General features: G+C 40.4%; 1 protein-coding gene, 1 non-coding gene and 1 pseudogene across 3 annotated transcripts; 2 read left to right on the top strand and 1 right to left on the bottom strand.

Annotated features, from left to right (window-relative positions):
* Positions 1-3,851: 3,851 nt before the first annotated feature.
* LOC101437161 (tropomyosin alpha-3 chain-like) lies at positions 3,852-5,522 on the bottom strand (annotated as a pseudogene).
* A 1,602-nt stretch (positions 5,523-7,124) lies between these two features.
* SLC25A3 (solute carrier family 25 member 3) lies at positions 7,125-13,060 on the top strand. 2 transcript variants are annotated; one of them, XM_004464138.4, is made up of 8 exons: positions 7,125-7,284; positions 7,519-7,679; positions 9,246-9,367; positions 10,531-10,710; positions 11,233-11,414; positions 12,259-12,431; positions 12,521-12,631; positions 12,722-13,060. In XM_004464138.4, exons 2-8 carry the CDS (start codon positions 7,523-7,525, stop codon positions 12,880-12,882), a joined length of 1,086 nt encoding a protein of 361 aa, XP_004464195.1. In that variant the 5' UTR covers positions 7,125-7,284; positions 7,519-7,522; the 3' UTR covers positions 12,883-13,060. The 2 variants fall into 2 exon arrangements, with proteins under 2 accessions (XP_004464195.1, XP_004464193.1); XM_004464136.4 differs by lacking the exon at positions 9,246-9,367 and adding an exon at positions 8,948-9,072 and having other exon boundaries at positions 7,156-7,284.
* On the top strand, positions 11,942-12,188 carry LOC111765517 (small nucleolar RNA SNORA53). The gene has a single exon (XR_002797832.1). It is a non-coding gene; the product is annotated as a small nucleolar RNA SNORA53 (small nucleolar RNA).
* Positions 13,061-19,855: the final 6,795 nt, after the last annotated feature.

Genomic DNA, 19,855 nt, shown 5'->3' on the forward strand with positions numbered 1-19,855 from the left:
CTCCAATGTGGAGAGAGGCTCCCTGTCACTTAGCCACCTCAGTTCCTGGTTTCTGTTGTGTCTCACCTTGACGCCCCCCTTCATCTCTCTTTTTGTTGCATCATCATCTTGCTGCATGGCTCACTGCATGGGCACTGGCTCACCACACGGGCACTGGCTCACTCTATAGGTTGCCACATGGGCACTGGCTTGCTGCATGGACACACCTTTTACCAGGAGGTCCCAGGGGTTGAACCTGGGTCCTCCCAAATGGTGGACAGAAGCCTGATCACTTGAGCCACATCTGCTTCCCAAAGGTCTCCTTCTTAATGAAGAAAATGAAGAAGAAAAAATGCTTAGTCATATTTATGTCTCACAAAACCAAAGCCCATATTCTCTTTTTGACCTTTTGCATGAATATATCTTCTTTGCTTCTTTATTACAAAAACATTACAATATCGTTGCTAAGTAGTCTATAAATTGTTAGTTATATTTTTCTCATGTATCACCACATTCATAACATTTTGTAGTAAAAAAAATTCCTGTATTTATATTATTAATCATAATCCTCATCTACTTCCAAAATTAGTTATACAATCCCTATATTATCCTCCATCTCTCCTCCAACTAACATTAACCTCCCTAGACTACCTGTTGCAGCCACAATCTCATCCATACATCAATAATGTTACACTCATTATAATGTGCTATGCCAACTCCACCCATTACCACATATTTACAGTCGACCTTATTAAATATTCTACAGACATCCAGCATCAGCTCCCCCTTCTCAACCCACATTCCATCTCCTACCAACCTACACTCCACAGTCCAACTCCATAAATTTACTGGTCATATTTAGTTCATATCAGTGAGACCATACAATATTTGTCCTTTTGTGTCAGGCTGATTTCACTCAATATACTGTCTTCAAGGTTTCTACATGTCATGTTTTGTTTTGTTTTGTTTTTTGAAGTGGAAAAAATGTTTCATTCTTATTTTAAAAATTCTAGGTGAATAAAACCACATTTCTAGGGGAATGGATATAGGTCAATGGTTGAATGCCTTCCTCAGTCCCCAGTACCTCCTATATTAGTCAGGATTCTCTAGAGAAACAGAATCAACAAGAGATATCTGTCAACAGTATGCAATTTTATGAGTCTCTCATGTGACTGTGGGGATGCACAAGTCCAGGTTCCACAGGCAGGTTGCAACCTGGGGCTCCGATGAAAGTCCAGTGACGATTCTTGACAAGTCCTAGGAGACATTGGCTGTCCAATGACGTGCTGGGAAATTCTCACTCAATGCTGGAATCACTTCCCCTTTTAAGGCATTTAACTGATTGGATAAAGTGTCACTCATTGCTGATGGCAATCCCTCTGACTAATGTAATTGTAATCAGCTATCTATGATTTACCACTGCAGGAAAGTCAATGGTGACTAAAGTCCATAAGTGCCCTAGTATTACAATTAGCCCAGTGCTTGCTTGACCAAACAACTGGGCACAATTACCCGTCCAGGTGGACACATTAGTCTAACCATCACAGGTGGTATATGGGAAGTCTGTATTTTATGCATGATTTTTCTATAAACACACAACTTCTCTAATAAAATTTCTTTCAAAGTATATTGTTGGAAGAACCAGCAAGATAGTGGTGGAGTAAGGAGCTTGTAGAGTTCCTTCTACAGGGCAGTTAGTAAATACCCAGAGCTATCTGGAGCTAAAGCACCTGTTTGGGGGCTCCAGAGCTATCTGGAGCTATCTGGAGCTAAAGCACCTGTTTGGGGGCTCCAGGAGGCCAGAAGAGCATCCTGCAACATACTTGAAGTAACAGAAGGAGGAGACTGCCCATCTGCAGAGAAGACTCATTGGCCTGCAGCTGGGGCAACTGCAGTCATCTTGGACCCACACTGCATAGATTGCTGCCCACACCCACAGCTCCATCCCCACCCCAGGCTGGGGAGAAAGGGCAGTGAAGTTTCATTAGTCTCTCTGGGCAACTAAAGTCTAGGCCTGCATGACTTGGATTATTCCACACAGCTGTGACTCTGTCCCTAACCCTGGCAAAGGAGAAAGTTGGAAGAAGTTTCATTGGTTCCCGGCACAACAAGGACAGCTTGAGACTCCACGGCTTACAGTATCAACTACATCCTTGGTTGCTACTGCACAACCCGCAAGGGAGAAAGGGCAGGAAGCCCTAAGCTAAAGAGAAAACTGTGCATAGAAAAAATACCCTAGTAAGCCAGATGCGAAGACACCAACAAAAAAATTACAATCCACAACAAGAAACAGGAAGCTATAGCCCAGTTAAAGGAACAAGATAAACCTACAGATGACATAAAGGAGTTGAGACAACTAATCATAGATGTTCAAACAAATCTCCTTAATAAATTCAATGAGATGGCTAAAGAGATTAAGGATATTAAGAATACACTGAATGAGCACAAAGAAGAATTTGAAAGCATACATAGAAAAATAGCAAATCTAATGGGAATGAAAGGTGCAATAAGTGAAATTTAAAGAACATTGGAATCATATAATAGAAGATTTGAAGAGGCAGAAGATAAGATTGGTGAGCTTGAAGAAATGGCCTCTGAAAGTGAACATACAAAAGAAGAGATGAAGAAAAGAATGGAAAAAATTGAACAAGTCTCAGGGAACTAAAAGACAGCAAGAGGCATGCAAACGTATGTGTCACGGGTGTTCCAGAAGGAGAAGAGAAGGGAAAAGGGGCAGAAGGAATATTTGAAGAAATAATGGTAGAAAATTTCCCAGCCCTATTGAAGGACATAGATATCCCTGTCCAAGAAGCACAACGTACTCCCATCCAAAAACATCCAAATAGACCTACTCCAAGACGCATACTCATCAGAATGTAAAAGGCCAAAGACAAAGAGAATTCTGAGAGCAGCAAGAGAAAAGCAATGCATAACATATAAGGGATATCCAATATGATTAAGTGCTGACTTCTGACCAGAAATAATGGAGGCAAGAAAACAGTGGCCTGATATATTTAAGATAATATAAGAGAAAAACTTACAGCTAAGAATCTTATATCCAACAAGATTGTCTTTCAAAAAGGAGGGCAAGATTAGAATATTCACAGATAAACAGAAACTGAGAGAATTTCTAAGCAAGATACCAGATTTTCAGGAAATACTAAAGGGTGTGCCAGAGCCTGAAAAGACAGGAGAGAAGCCTGGAAGAAAATCTAGAAATGAAGATTATATCAATAAAAGTAACTAAAAGTTCAAAAGAGTGGTGAAAATAAAATATGACAGGTAAAACTCAGATAGTAAGGAATAAACTTAACCAAGGATGTAAAGCACTTGTATTCAGAAAACTGCAACTCAATCTTAAAAGAAATCAAAAAAGGCCTAAATAACTGGAAGAACATTCCATGCTCATGGATTGAAGACTAAATATCATTAAGATGTCAATTCTACTCAAATTGATATACAGATTCAATGCAATTCTGATAAAAATTCCACCAGCATTTAAAAAAAATTGAAAACATGATCATCAACTTTATTTGAAAAGGGAAGGGGTCCTGAATAGCCAGAAACATCATAAAAAGGAAAAGTGAACCCTCATCTCCAGACTTTAAATCATAATACCTACCTATAGTGGTAAAAACAACATGGTACTAACCTAAAGACAGATACATAGAACAATGGAACCACATTTATGGTTCAGAAACAGAACCTCGCATGTATATTCAAGTGATTTTTGACTATCCTGTCAAACCCACACAGCTCAGGCAGAACAATCCATTCAACAAATGATGTTGAAAGAATTGGATTTCCATAGCCCAAAGCAGAAAAGAGGACCCCTATCTCACACCTTATCCAAAAATTAACTCCAAAATGGATCAAAAACCTAAAAATAAAAGCAAGAACCATAAAACTTCTAGAAGAAATTGTAGGAAAATATCTTCAAGACCTGGTGGTAAATGGTGGATTCTTAAGGAGATAAGAGGAGGACTGAGATGGATTACTGATTTTTAATGTATGTAGCAGTTTTAATTAGTTTTACTGTAAAAGTGTGGAAATGTATAGAGTGGATGGTAACACATAGCTTCTGGTAGGCTGGCCTCAGGCAGAATCCAGGGCAAAGGGAGTAGCAATGGCAGGGCGGGGCTGGATTGCTCTGTATCTCATTCAGGTCAAGCAGAATCTGGTCTAGGGCCCTTTGGGTATAGAGGTGCTCCCCTTTGGTGCATTATCCTTTACCTCCCAAATCATCAATTGTGATTTTCCAGCTTGGCTAGGAATCTCTCAGCAAACTAAGCACGGATCTCTGCCTCCTTGAATTTATCAGTAAAATCTTTTAAAGACTTACTTATTTCATTTCTTTATTCTCCCCCGCTCCTTGTTGTTTGCGCTTGCTGTCTGCCGTCAGCTCTCCCAGGCAGTGTGCTCCTGCTTGCCTTCACCAGGAGGCCCCGGGTCTCCTATATGGTAGATGGGAGCCCAATCACCTGAGCCACATATGCCTCCATCTGTAAAAAATCTTTATTTATTTATTTATTTTTATTTTTTTTGTCTTTATTTTTTTAATGTTACATTCAAAAAATATGAGGTCCCCATATACCCCCCCACCCCCTCCCCCTCTCCTCCCCCCATAACAACAACCTCCTCCATCATCATGAGACATTCACTGCATTTGGTGAATACATCTCTGAGCACCGCTGCACCTCATGGTCAATGGTCCACATCATAGCCCACACTCTCCCACAGTCCACCCAGTGGGCCATGGGAGGACATACACTGTCCGGTAACTGTCCCTGCAGCACCACCAGGACAAGTCCAAGTCTGAAAAATGCCCCCACATCACATCTCTTCCTCCCACTCCCTACCCCCAGCAGCCACCATGGCCACTTTCTCCACACCAATGCCACAGTAAAAAATCTTTATCTCTTCTTCACTTTTGTCTTCTTTTTGAGATTGTTTCTTCAGCAGCACTGGGACACTTCAGATTGTAGGCCATCAATCTGATCTGCTCATTTATTTTTCCACAACGGGGCTCTGCCAACTCAGCTTGTTCCTCTGGGTGTTCCAAGGCCCCTACAATAACGACTAATTTACGAGCCACCTCCTCATACTTTCAACTGGCCTCTCCTGCAATGTGCTTAGCTTCTTTGAGTTGGATTTTCTGGAGTTCCGTTTTTTTAGGTCCAACGTTCAATAACCCTCATACCTCTCTCTAATCGGCATCTTTCTCCGCTTGCTCCAGTTTTGCAGGGTGGTGGTCAGGTGCTCCTGAGCATGTTCCAGCTCCTCTCAACCATCTGGATCTCACGGTTCAAGGAGGCCACCTCAGCCTCAGCCTTTTCCAGAGCCCGCTCTTCCCACTCCACTACCCGATTGAGGCGCTGGGCTCTCTCCGCAGCATCCTCCTCCTGCTACTGCAGATCCTGGAGCTGGGCCCCCTGGAGGGGGTGCGCCTGGCTCTGGTGCCTATCAAAAGCCTGCTTGCGCTCCTCCTCTGCTCTGCCAGAGCTTCCGGCCTCCACCGCCCGGCGTTGCAGCCGCTTTTCCATCGTGGGATTTCTTTAATCAGAAAAAAAAAAAACAAAAAAACGACTCAAAGCTGGGCGGAGGTGGGGGTTGGCGGTGGGGGGTGGGATGGGGGTAAAGAAAAGAGAAGAAAAGCAAAGCAAAAACCTTCAGTGGCTTCCTCTGACTTCATGATGAGATCAAACTCCTCAGCCGGTACGCAAGGTCCTAAACAATTAGGATCCAGTGCACTTTTTTTTTTTTTTAACTTTATCTGCCACTACTTCCCGAATTCTTCCTCTGACTTTTGCTGCTCCTTTAGCAAGTAAATTGACTTTTTCCTAATCATAGGTGCATGTCACATCCCAGATCAAGTAGTTTCCACATATTCCACGAATATGTGACTGCTGTCCCAAACCTATTTATTTAGTGGTGGGACCTATTTCAAAAGCAGTCTGTCATCCTTGTGAAAATGAGCTCTTTCAAGGTCTTTCAAAAAGCCTGCAGGTAGGTAAATAAAATTTTTATCTGTTTCTCCTTAAATCTATGTCATTCTTACTCATGCACTCTTTGCCTACGTGTACCCCAGTTGCAATATTTTAAATGACATTCTCCATTCTTGATACAGATTCAATGGGGGAGTTTTGAATCCTTGCCTGAATGATAGCTGATTTTTTACACACCACCTTTTTTAGACTTTTAGGCATGATCTCACTGAGTCCTTACAAACTCTGTAGGCTAAGTATTACCCCTATGTAGGCCAGCTTTGTAATTTGTGGGGCTCAGTGCAAATGCAAAAATGTGAAGCTCCTTGCTCATAAACCATTAAGAATTTCAAAACAGTGACAGCAGACCATTAAACCAAGTATGGAGGCCCATGAGGTGCCCTGTCACCGTCTTACAATTAAGAAACAGGTTAAAAGAGATCAAGTAAATTTCCAAGGTTAATTTACCTGCCAGAGCTGGGAAAATGTCAGAAAGTCAGAAACAGAATTCTAACAGGTCTGACATCTACTAAACTCTTCCCAACTAGAGTAGGCTCCTTCCAATTGAACTGAATCTAATGAAGATTTTCTAAATTTCTTTTAAAAACAAACACAAAAGTCTGCCGCCAGTCACTTTCACCTCAATTCACCCCTGTACCCACAGGTGTTGAAAAACATTTATTCAATAAATTAATGTATTATATAGAGTACTGTGACTAAGCAACAGGCTGTCTTATCTACTTTAAGGGCTTTTGGTGCATATTTCCTTTTAAAATATTCTCCCGTAGTCTGATGAAAAATGCAGAGATGCCTATGTGTAATTAAAAAAAAAATACTGTAATACAAGTTATGACAAAATCGTTCGAACAGCAAAACCTAAACTATATATCACCAAGCATTAGTTTATTTTTTCATGACTACTACATACTAAGACTCCCTTAAATGTAAAGAACCGAAGCCCCAGCGTCAAGGAGAGACTCTTGAAGGTGAAGGAACAAAGAGAGCAGGTCACGAGAAGGAACACAACGCCAAAGACGGAGCCCGCAATACGCGCCTGCGCGGAACGAATCACTCCCGCGCAGAAGCCGGGCCGGAAGAGCTGGGGCGGTCGTGGGGCGGAGATAAGGTTGCTAGGAGAACGCGGTGACGCTAGGCCTCGGAGCTCTTTTCCGCCAATGGGCGCTGCTTGCCTGTCGTGACGCGGTCCGTGCGTCAGGCTGACGGCGCGCGAAGGGCACAGGTTTGCGAGTGCGGAGGACGTTCGGCCTCTGTGAGCCTCAGCCTTTCCGAGGGAGTGGTGGGGTGTTCGCCATCTTAGGGAGTGAGTGTCACCCGGCCTTCCCCACCGTGGGTTCGGGGAACCGAGCACCTTTAGCTCTGCGTCTTGGGTTCCAGGCCTGCTCGGGCGCGGCCTAACTTTGGGAAGGCCGCCGTGACCTCCCCAAGGGCACGGAGGCGGAAAGCAAGAAGGCCCTGGTCGGGGTCCCAGGGCATCGGGGACATTGGCCGGCCTGACTCCTTGCATTTATCTAACCGCTTCTCCCTCTCCCCCCAGGAGGATGTTCTCGTCCGTGGCACATCTGGCGCGGGCGAACCCGTTCAACGCGCCGCATCTTCAGCTGGTGCACGATGGCCTCACGGGTCCCAGCAGCAGGCCCGCCGGGCCCCCGGGCCTGCCCCTCCGCTCTCGCAATCTGGCAGCCGCCGCTGTAGAAGGTGAGATCACATCCCGCCCGGATAAGGTTGCTTTGCCTTGCGGCCCGATATGCCTTCGAGGCCTGGCCTGGGCCTGGGGGACTGAGAAGGACGCGCCCAGCCCGCCGCCCCGTAGGACGGCTCCCAGTTGCCTGCCCTGGGATGTCAGTCCTTTCCGCCCTAGGCACGGGTGTCGGGTCCTTGGACCTGCCTCAAGGACGTGGAAGGGCCTAGGCTGAGAGTTCCTGAGTGACCTCCACGTCCTCGCTGGAGTTTAAAGATAGAAAGGCCATGACTAGCTCCTTATCTACAGTGTGAGCCCGCTTGGTCAGTAGACCGTTGGGTGAAGTCTCCCTCTTAACCCTGACCACCCGTAATTCTATCTATATTATCTATTCTTTGATTTGGTTTTAATTTTCTTAAAAATACCCCCTCTCCTGTAAGTGTGGTCCAAGTCTAATCTTAGTTGACACAAGGTATATGTGATAGCTGGTTCTCCTGAGTTTCCGTGAGATTGGTGGAGGCTACGACTTGCAGGGTGGGATGGGTATAAAAGGAGATGATAATAGGTAGGCGTCACTTTGCTCTTATTTCTTGGGATTCATGGTGAATGGCCCCATTTAACTGTTTTAAATACCAGTGGGGCAGAAAAAAATCTGACGGTTGAATTGTAGAAGTTGTGAGAATGGAATCTATAGAGGTCCTGTAAATATGACGTTTTTAAAAAATCATTGCCATGTTTCTGCTTTTAGTTTGGGTAAATAATCCGTATGCTATCATTCTACTTTTCAATTTGAAACCTTAAAAGCCAACTTCATCTGTAGGATTACTAAATATATATATTTAACTGCAGGGAGTTATTATATTTTATGCTGTAAGAATCCATTTATATGGGAATAGTATTTATTGGTAAGTGGTAAAATTTGAAGTTGTTTGCAAGCTTTCACATGTCTGGGTACTCATTCTTAGTTTGATTTTAATTTCATTGTAAAGGTCATTAATGTAGATAACTTTTTAAAACACTACTGTGGAGTAAGTGGCAGGTGATATCTTACATTTATAGAACATTTGTAATCCTGAAATGATTGTTTTGATTTGGGCTGCAAATTTCTTGTTATTCACACTAGATAGAAAATCACCCTTCAACTTGATTGTAAAGGAGGCCAAAGCTATTTAGTTGTGATAAAACCATTTCAAAGAGAAATCTAGTTTTCTTTCATTGCCATTGCCTTAGTCATCTCTGAAGAGAATCTTATTTGGTTGTTTTTTTTTTTTTTTAAATCAAACAGAGCAGTATAGCTGTGACTATGCATCTGGCAGATTCTTTATCCTTTGTGGACTTGGAGGAATTATTAGCTGTGGCACAACACATACAGCATTGGTTCCTCTAGATCTGGTTAAATGCAGAATGCAGGTTTGTTTTGCATGCTGGACTAGAGTATATTGTTGAAGCATGGCTGTTAATATCATAAAATGTAGTGATCTACTAACAAGCTGTGTGGATACCTAACTGTCCAGGAGGTAAGTTGATGGCTAATAACATGAGTTTTATATTAAAATGCATGGTGTGTCTTGTCTTTACTACAGAATACAGTTGTGAATATGGCTCCATGAAGTTTTATGCACTATGTGGCTTTGGTGGGGTCTTAAGTTGTGGTCTGACACACACTGCTGTTGTTCCTCTGGATTTAGTGAAATGCCGAATGCAGGTTTGTATTGAGATGACAACAGAAATTTAGTATTTTTCATAATTGACTTAATTCCATGTGATCTTAAAGGGCTTCAAAAAAAATAAGAATAATTTGAAGGCATCAAACTACTGTAAACTCTAGTGAGAAACCAAACCTGAATTTCATTTATAGTACTTTTGATCTTTGTTTTAGTGTTTTAAGGAAAAGAAATGCCTCTTTTTAGGATGGACTGTTCTCTCAAACTCTGGTTATAAAAAATGTTTTCTGTCTGGTTCAATTCTGGCCAGAATTTTTTTTCGATGTCTGTTGATTATTAATTCCCCAAATATGGTTATTTTACAAAATCAGTTACATGTCAGAGTGGGTATTCAGTCTTTGTATATTACATGAAGTAGCTTCATGTCTCTTACCGATAAGACCACGGCAGAGAGCACCATGTAGGTTTTTTAAAAAATGCTCCTGATATGTTAATAAAAAATTTTTGTGACTATAGCCTTATGCATATTTATGTAAGTTTTTACAATTTGAATATCTTTTGATTAGGATTATTGAAGCAAAAATAATCAAACATCAAAAATTTATTTGTCCCAAACAGGATTAGAAGTCTGCTTACCTAAAAGAGAAAGGAAGGTGAAATATTAGGAGAGGAAGGTGATGTATACCAGCCCTTCTAGTATTGGCAGAAATAGTGAGATTTTTTTTACCATGAGTTAATAATGGATATGAACTATACCTTTACTAAAACTTAAGTAAATTTAATTTCATATCTCTGAAATGAATTTAATTTCTTAAGTCAAAAGACAGATTCTCACTGTGTTACTGTATCTTTTTGTATTTAATTTGTCTTCACAAAATTTTATAGAATAATCTATTTAATGGACTAGCATATATCAGGAATACAGAGTATATTTAGGCAGTAGCTTTAATACTAAAGTAAAAAGATTTGGGTGGTAAGAACTCAGTCAGTTTTATTTGTGTATTTATAGAATTTTACCCTCTTGAGTATTCCTCCAAGACTCAAAGCTAGACTTGTAAAATATAAAAAAGTACCTTTTACAAAGATAATCTTAGATATTAAGTGGATAAGACATAGTAATTGTGTATTAACCTTTTGTGATATGAAAGAGAGGTGAAGTCATTGGTTCATATAACTGATTTTTTTTTCCTTGTTTTAAATAAAGGTGGATCCGCAAAAGTACAGGGGCATATTTAATGGATTCTCCGTTACACTTAAAGAGGATGGTGTTCGTGGTTTAGCTAAAGGTTGGGCTCCGACTTTCATTGGCTACTCTATGCAAGGGCTTTGCAAGTTTGGCTTTTATGAAGTCTTCAAAGTCCTGTATAGCAACATGCTTGGAGAGGTATATACTTTAATTTAAAATGGAAAGTCCTAAATGTTAAAACATAATTTTAAATACCAAAAGAATCTTAGATTTTGTCTTTACCCTCCTTGTTTAAGAATATATTTCATTAAATTTCAGCTTTTTATTTATTTTTCATCCCCATCTTTTTATTTATTTAATATATTTTTAATTTATTTTTTAAAGCTACATAGATCACACGAAACTGTTAATATTATACTACTTTCCAAGTGAGTTAGATTTCAATTTTTTAAAGAAGAGGTAGCATTTATTGGATAGTGCCAGTGCTAAATATACTTGGCAAATATATTTTCAAACAAATGTTCATATTATAGTATAGTTAAGCATTTGGTTAATGGTGTTATGAGAGATTGCATATATTCAGTATTATCCTATGTGTTATCTCTGGTCTATGTGATAAATATTTTTTGTCTGAAACCTGATTGTTTCTTAGAATTGTCTCTTAAATTAAAAATAGCCAATACAACAATTTATGTTCCTCCTTAATGTTTTTCATTTTAGGAGAATGCCTATCTCTGGCGCACATCACTGTATTTAGCTGCCTCTGCCAGTGCTGAATTCTTTGCTGACATTGCTCTGGCTCCTATGGAAGCTGCTAAAGTTCGAATTCAAACCCAACCAGGTTATGCCAACACTTTGAGGGAAGTGGTTCCCAAAATGTATAAGGAAGAAGGCATAATGGCGTAAGTAAACTCTTGCCTGAACTTGAAATATTAAAAAATTCTTCTCGTTTTTAGAACTTCATTTCTGTCTGGTGGCATTAAGCCCACCAATTTTTTTTTTTTTAACTTACACTGTTTCATGCCTCCTTTTCCTACATGGAACATAAGCGCCATAGGGGCAGGGATCTATATTTTGTTCATGTGTAGAAGTTTGCAAGCATCTAAATTGGGTCTGGCTCACAGTATATACTCAGTAGGTGTTATATATGTGAAAGGTATCCATGACCTAACTTGAGAAGCTCTAGAGGTGACTTTAAATCTTATTAAATATACTTAGATATTTTTCTTTTTTTGCATGTGTGTATCATGTCCTCTTAAAGATTATTCGTTGCTTGAGCCCTGTATTAAGATTTTTCTACACTAAAGTCTATAGATGATTTGATATCTGCAACCTGTATTGGTCCATAAACATTGGGCAAGTTAACTTGGGAGCATTTGTTAGAATTCTTGTGATATGTTTAGTTAGGAATTTGCATTAATTGGGCCTCAACATGCTTCCTTAGATCCACCTTTGTGGATGCCAGTCTTGAACTGAATTCTACTTGGAAACTTTTCTTTCTTGTAGTTCCAGTCAAGAAACCATCCAGCAACTTTTTTGGTTGTATAGTCAAAGGTGCTTGAGTCATTGGCATGTGAGATAAATATACCTGCATGTTAGCCTTAGGTTCTGATAGAAATGGCATGCATTTTTGCTGCCATTTTTTACTATCAGGACTTGACTGGCATGCGGACACTTCTGTTTAATGCTGATGAAACTATATGATGAATATATGCAACTGTCTACAATGAAATCTGATTTTTCTAGCTTCTACAAAGGGGTTGCTCCTCTCTGGATGAGACAGATACCGTACACCATGATGAAGTTCGCCTGCTTTGAACGTACCGTTGAAGCATTGTACAAGTTTGTGGTTCCCAAGCCTCGAAGTGAATGTTCAAAGCCTGAGCAGCTTGTTGTAACATTTGTGGCAGGTTACATAGGTATAAATTTAGAACATACTTGTCTGTGAAATCTAAGACAAATAATCCTTTGCATTCTTGACCTCATACCTTTGTATTTTTTCTTTCAGCTGGAGTCTTCTGTGCAATTGTTTCTCACCCCGCTGATTCTGTGGTATCTGTGTTGAATAAAGAGAAAGGTAGCAGTGCTTCTGAGGTCCTCCAGAGACTTGGATTTAAAGGTAAGGCTTTTTTGTTGTTGTTATTCTCTAAAGAAAGAACAATACTTTGGAGTATATTGTGTTTTGTTTTGTTTTTCATTTTTCAACCAGGTGTGTGGAAGGGACTTTTTGCCCGTATCATCATGATTGGCACTTTGACTGCACTACAGTGGTTCATCTATGACTCTGTGAAGGTCTACTTCAGACTCCCTCGTCCTCCTCCACCTGAGATGCCAGAGTCTCTGAAGAAGAAGCTTGGGTTAACTCAGTAGAGAACATAGCAAATATGGACTGAATCTACTTATCGATCAGTGTTGAGGAAAATGCAAAAGGAACTTTTATATATTTGACAGAGTTGGAAATTGTCTATCCCTGATATAATTACTGTAGTACCCTTGCCTAAAGCAAGAGTTTCAAATTTATTGTTCAAATAAACACAGCTGTACATGATTTGTCTGTGACTTGACAATTATTTTTAAAACTCGTTTTTAAATTTTTTTTTTTTTTTAATTTATTTTTACCTATTTACCACTCTCTTCCTAACCCACCCACCCCCCGCCATTTTTACTGGCTGGCTGCTTGTCTTCATTTTTGGGAGGCATCATGAACTGAACCCAGAGCCTCCCACGTGGAAGGGAAGCATAAATAGAATTTTAAAAGTATGGTAGTGGAGGTGGCTCAAGTGATTAGGCACCTCCCTCCCACATGGGAGGCCCCAGGTTCAGTTCCCAGTGCCTTTTAAAAATAAGATGAGCAAAAACTTGATTTAATTACAGTTAAATTTTAAAAATATCACTTGTGGATTATATTCTGGCAATTTTTGGTAATGTGTATATTAATAAATAATACATAAGATTAACTCATTAATCTTAATAAGTTTGCTAATTAAGAGGTAACCTAAATTAGGCTTATTCTTAGAATGATAGTTTTTAAAAGTACCAAACAACAGTGATAACTGACTAGGGTATGCCTCTGGGAAAGCTGGCACACTTCAGCATCTAAGATTTGGTCATAGGTTTAAGCCCAAACATTTTAAGAGTAAGCCACTGTAGGAAAGCTGTGTAGCTCAGTGGTTTGAGCACCTGCTTCCCAAGCACAAAGGCCTGGGTTCAATCCATGTACCTCCTTAAATGAAAGAAAACTAGTGATTTGTTGTTGAGTTTTTTGTTTGTTTTTAAAGTAAGCCACTATTTAGTGTGACCTATGTAGCTTTAAAAAAGTAATAAAAAAGGAAAAAAAAATAAGCCACTGTATTTGTGTCTAGTTCCCTTTATGTTTGGGTGGGAAGCATAAAACTCAATTTGATTAAATTTATCCTGAGGGTATAGTATAGGTAGGAATGACAACAGTCCCTATGTAAAATATACAGATAGGGCTAAGGAAAGCAGATAGAAAATGTTCTTACTACACACCCATACTATGAGGGGAGTGAATGAATTTAGAGGCCAGATGCATCTACTTGCATGCTGCTACTTTATAATCACCTTATTTAATGTTCCAGCCTTTACAGGTGCTGAATGGAACCATCTGGTCTGGAAAGAGCATCTCCTAGTGGTTCATTCTTTCCACATGGTCTATAGTCTGGCAGCTTCAGGGCAGCTGGACTCCAGGGCTCCAAAGTGGAGCCAGGAAGAAGCTATAACTTTAGGATTTAGCTTTGGAAGTTACATAGCATCACTTCCACTCTACTTTTGATCACAACAGTCCCAGAAGGCTGAATCCCAAATTCAGAAGGGAATGTAGACTCCACCTCTTGCCAGGAGAACTACCAGTGAGTCACATTGTAAAAAGCAGGGGGGAGCAGATGTGGCTCCATCAGTTGGGTACCCACCTACTACACGGGAGGTCCCAGGATCAGGTTCTGGTGCCTCCTAAAGAAGACAAATGCCTGCAGCACTCTACAATGAATTAGGTGCCACATCTTGCAGCAGTGAGCAGATGCGACAAGCCAGTGGACACTGCAGCCTGTGGGGAGCAATGTGGCTCAGGCTATTGGGCACTTGCCTCCCATTTGGGAGGTCCTGGGTTCAGTTCCTAGTGCCTCTTAGAGAAGGTGAGCAAACAATGAGCAAATAGACTAGAGAACCACCTGGGGTTGGGGAACACATTTTAAAAAAAACTTTTAAAAAGCATGTGGGTGAAGCAGATTTGGCTCAACCGATAAGAGTATCTGCTTACCACATGGGAGGTCCAGGGTTCAAACAGGGCGGCTTGACCCGTGTAATGAGCTGGCCCAAGTGCAGTGCTGATGTGCACAAGGAGTACCATGCCCTGCAGGGGTTTCCCCTGCATAGGGGAGACCGAAGTGCAAGGAGTGTGACTCATAAGGACAGCCTGCCCAGGAGTGGTGCTGCACACATGGAGAGCTGATACAGCAAGATGCCGCAACAAAAAGAAACAGATTCCCAGTGCCACTGACAAGAATACAAGTGGGCACAGAAGTATGCACAGTGAGTGGACAGAGAGCAGACAATGGGGGCAGAGAGAGGAAGGGGAGAGAGAAAAAAATCTTAAAAAAACACGTGGGGTATAAATTTTGTGTATTTTGGTGTGGCCAACCTTGAAAAATGTATGCCCCAGTGGATTGTGGATCTGGAAATTATTCAGGGTATGTTCAGCCAGTCCTCACCATGAGATAGATTTACACTGTCAATCTTGAAAAATTCAGGTTTTATTTTTAAGGGAGCTATTATAATAGAGACAGTAGGCTTTATTTGTGGGTACTAACGTGAAGAAGCCTGGTTTTGCTAAAGTATGCATGCTTGATGACATGCAAAAAATTGAATGGGAAAGAAGGAACAGCTTAACTAATGTCCATTATGTGAAATCTTTCATGAAATATTCTGACCATATTTAAAAATGAGCTTTAGATTTCTCTGATAACATTTTTGGAACAGATGTGTCCACAGTGTATGAAGTTTGGTACCTGGTGTCTTGCTGAATTAGGAGGTATACATTGTTGCTTTATGTAGCAAAGATTTAATAATCATTGTTTACACAATCTACTCCTTTGTATTATTAATAATTATGACAAAGCCCACAAAATAACTGTCAAAAATAGGCACCACACAGTTAATAATAAAACTGATTATAAGTTAGATCTAGTTCACTTTTTTAAAAGATTTCTCTCCACCCCCTTATTGTTTTTGCACTTGCTATCTGATTCTGTGTCCATACGTTGTGTGTTCTGTGTCTGTGTGTCCTCTTCTCAGGAGGCACCAGGAACTGATCCTGGTACCTACTGGAGTGGGAGAGAGGTATTCAATCTCTTGCACCACACCTCAGCTCCCTGGAGTGCTGTGTCCCTTACTGTCTCCTGTGAGTCTTTTTGTTGTGTCATTTTGCTGCACTGGCTCTCTGTGTGGACCAGCCCCAGGGATCAAACCCTGGACCTCCTGTATGGTAGATGGGAGCCCAATTGCTTGAGCCACATCCACTTCCCTCTTGTTCACTATTGAATGCTATTTTCCTGCAATATCAAAGGTTGATGTGGTACATGAATAAGCCAGCTATCTTTTTGGAATGCAGTATATACAATATTTGAAGATGGACAAAGATGATAGCATTTGTGAGAGGCAATATATTATGCCAAGAGCCATGACTGCAACACCAGAAGTCTATAACAGCTAAGGTTAAAATTGTTAAATCTTAAGTCATCATTAACATCTGAAAATAAGAGAGTACCCAACTTTTACTTGTGGAAAAACAACTGTTTACTAATTTTATTGGCAGCACAGTTGTTTAGACTTTAAATGATATAAACAGGGAAATTCCACAGAAGACTAATGTGATGACTTCCCTGTTCTAGACCATATTATCTACTATTGGAGTGATTGATTTTACGTTTTCTAGTGTTAGGAAAGAGCCAAGGTTTCCCATTGCCATGTGTTTGCCATGAAACTCTTTGTCATGAAGAAAAAATGGTGACTCTGAGCCTAGCGACATTCAAGATTTGGGATTTCCTGCAAGAAGAATGTTCTGCTCAACAAGACTACCAAGGGAAACGGACTTGGACCAGTGGTTAGGGCGGCTGTCTACCACATGGGAGGTCCGCGGTTCAAACCCTGGGCCTCCTTGACCCCGTGCCCTACGCGCAAGGAGTGCGCCCCGTCAGGAGAGCCACCCAGCGTGAAAGAAAGTGCAGCCTGCCCAGGAATGGCGCTGCCCACACTTCCCATGCCGCTGACGACAACAGAAGCGGACAAAGAAACAAGACGCAGCAAATAGACACAGAGAACAGACTCCCGAGGGAGGGAGGGGAATTAAATAAATAAATCTTTAAAAAAAAACAAGACTACCAAATAACATTGACATATTTGTGAATCATTTTTTCAGTAATGAATAGAAGTAGCACCAAATGAGCACCTCATTTACTTGGCACTATTAGAAACTGAAGCATTTCTCTTAAATGAATTTCCAGATAGATGAATTTTTAAGAGCTGAGAATTTTCCCATTAAATGTTTTTTTAAATGCAAGTTTCCTGAAACGCATTTTTATCATTGGGCAAAATATATTGTCTTACTAAAATGCTTATATGGAACACAGTTCATGTTTATTTAGTATCACTAAGAACACTAAATACTGCACTAAGATGTACTATAGTGATGCACTCTCCATGGTGTACAGAACTTTTTACCTTACAAAAAACAGCCCCACACTCTGCAACTTCTTGTTATATTAGGTAATGGCTTTGCCCTTTATTGGGTGTCTATATGTGCCAGCTATTTAGATATATTAATGCCAATATATATCTATATAGCAGTGCTGTAAAGTAGATATTATCCTTATTTACAGCTGGGACATTAAGTTTCACAGATATTAAATAATTTGAGACCACAGAATGAATTGGTAGTAGAGCCAGGATTGGAATCCAGATATCTGTAACTTCAAAACTTAATGCTCTTTCCACTATGTTAAAACAGACATAAGGGAGCAGATATGGCTTGAGTGGTTGAGCACCAACTTCCCACAAGGGAGGTCCTGGGTTTGGTTCCCAGTGCCTCCTAAAAACAAACAGAAAAACCAAGCAAACAAATGGAAAACAAAACAAAACCTTCAGGGGAACCAATGTGTCTCATGCTCAGTGGTTGAGTGCTGGCTTCCCACTTACAAGGTCTCAGTTTCAATCCCCAGCTCCGGTACTTCAAAATAAAATAAAATAAAAAACAGATGAATCAGTCTTCAGCAGACCTATCTTTTGCCTTTGATTTAGGAAAACCCATTATTAAAAAATCATAATTTGGAATAAGAGAACTAAAAAAATATGCAATTTGTTATTAATAATAATGTCCTATTCATATAATCCTTGCATAGAACTATCAATCCTACATTTTTTTCTAGTAATTCTGGAACACCATTCTTAAAGCAATCAAAACTTTAAAAATGCTTCAATATTAATACAGGATTTATGTTGTAATGTAGGATACTCACAAGATACTTTATAATAAGCTCCCCCCTTTTCTTTCTCATGAACTAACTTAAATGACTGTTTCTTGTGACCAGAACCTACCTAAATCCCCTTCTAGCAGATTGTAAGTTCCATGACACCAGGAAACACTTGTTATCCAGCTCTGTATCACCTGAAGCATGTACCCTGTTGCTATGCATATATTAGGCACTGTGGCAGTGTGAGATTATTTATAAAACCCAAAAAAGAGAAAGACTAAGTTTGTAAACTAATCTATTCTGGTTGTGCTACCTTTTGATTATATTGGATTCAGTTGAGGGATCCTTGATTAAATGACCTTTAAGATTAGGGCTTTGATTCAACCACATCCGTAAGGTGTGACTCAGGTTGAGTCCCACCTCCTTGATGGGCCTATATAAGCAACAGTCACTCAAGAAGACACACGGGAAGAGAGAGAGCTCTGTCATGTTTGATCCTGGGGTATGGGGAGAGATGAACCATTCATCTGATAATTTGCAGCTGAAGAGAACAGAGCAGCTGAGCAGCTGAGAAGGCCCAGAAAGAAATGAGCCCTATGCCAGAGACTGAAATAGGAAGACCCAAGAGACCAGGCAGAGATTACCTGCCATCTTGCTTCAACATGTGGCAGTTGACTTTGGTGAGAAAGCAACCTTGAGTTGGACTCCTTAGGGCCTTGCAACTGTAAGCTTCTACCCCAAATAAATACCCTTTATAAAAGCCAGCAGATTTCTGGTACTTTACATCAGCACCCCTTTGGTAGACTAACATAGATGCTTATATTTTTGAATAAGGGGATGAAACAACTAAAGGTAAAACTGCTACTTCTCTGAAGACAGAACTGGAGTCATGGAACCCATGAATGGACACAAGTGGCTATATTTGACTGGAAAAGAGGCATGAGGAATACCATTTATTCTTGTCAGCGGCACTGGGAATTTGTGTATCTTTTTGTTGCATCATCTTGCGTCAGCTCTTCGTGTGTGCGGTGCCACTCCTGGGCAGGCTGCACTTTTTTCACACTGGGCGGCTCTTCTTATGGGGTGCACTCCTTGCATGTGGGGCTTCCCTACGCGGGGGACACCCCCGCATAGCAGGCACTCCTTGCGCACATCAGCACTGTGTGTGGGCCAGCTTATCACACGGGACAGGAGGCCCTGGTTTTGAACCCTGGACCTACCATGTGGTAGGTGGAAGCCCAATCCACTTCCCAGGAATACCATTTAATACCGGAGTGTCTGGATACTTGACAGAGGTGGCACAGAGACAGAACAGTGGCGAGATAACGAATTTAACAAGTTACATCCCATAGCTTTCCTGAAAAGGTAGAGACAGATAACCAAGTTTTGATAATAAATACTGAATTTTCCAAATAAGATATGGACTTACAAGATATTTCATGGCCAATAGTTTAGGAAAGGTCAACCAAGTCAGTGTATGTACCTATTAATAATTCTCCCATAGCAAATGTGCTACTACTGATTTAAGAATTTATAAACTCTTCTTTTTGAGGTAACTAGCTCTGAGCTTCTGGATACCCTTCATGCTAGGCATTTGAAGGTGGGGCTAATGTGAGTTTGGTTTGTTTTTCTTTTGAGATTATATTGTGTTTTTTTTACAACTTTATTGAGGAATAATGACATGAAATAAACTGCATGTATTTAAAATGAAAAATTTGATGAGTTTTGATATGTGTATATACCTGTGAAATCAATATTCAATCAAGATAATAATTTCCATTAACCCCAACAGTTTTCTTGTGCCACTTTGTAATCTGATCTGTTTTCTCTCCCTAGATTAATTTGCATTTTCTAGAATT

This window comes from Dasypus novemcinctus, chromosome 12 (genome assembly GCF_030445035.2).
Source record: "Dasypus novemcinctus isolate mDasNov1 chromosome 12, mDasNov1.1.hap2, whole genome shotgun sequence".
NCBI classification, from domain to species: Eukaryota; Metazoa; Chordata; class Mammalia; order Cingulata; family Dasypodidae; genus Dasypus; species Dasypus novemcinctus.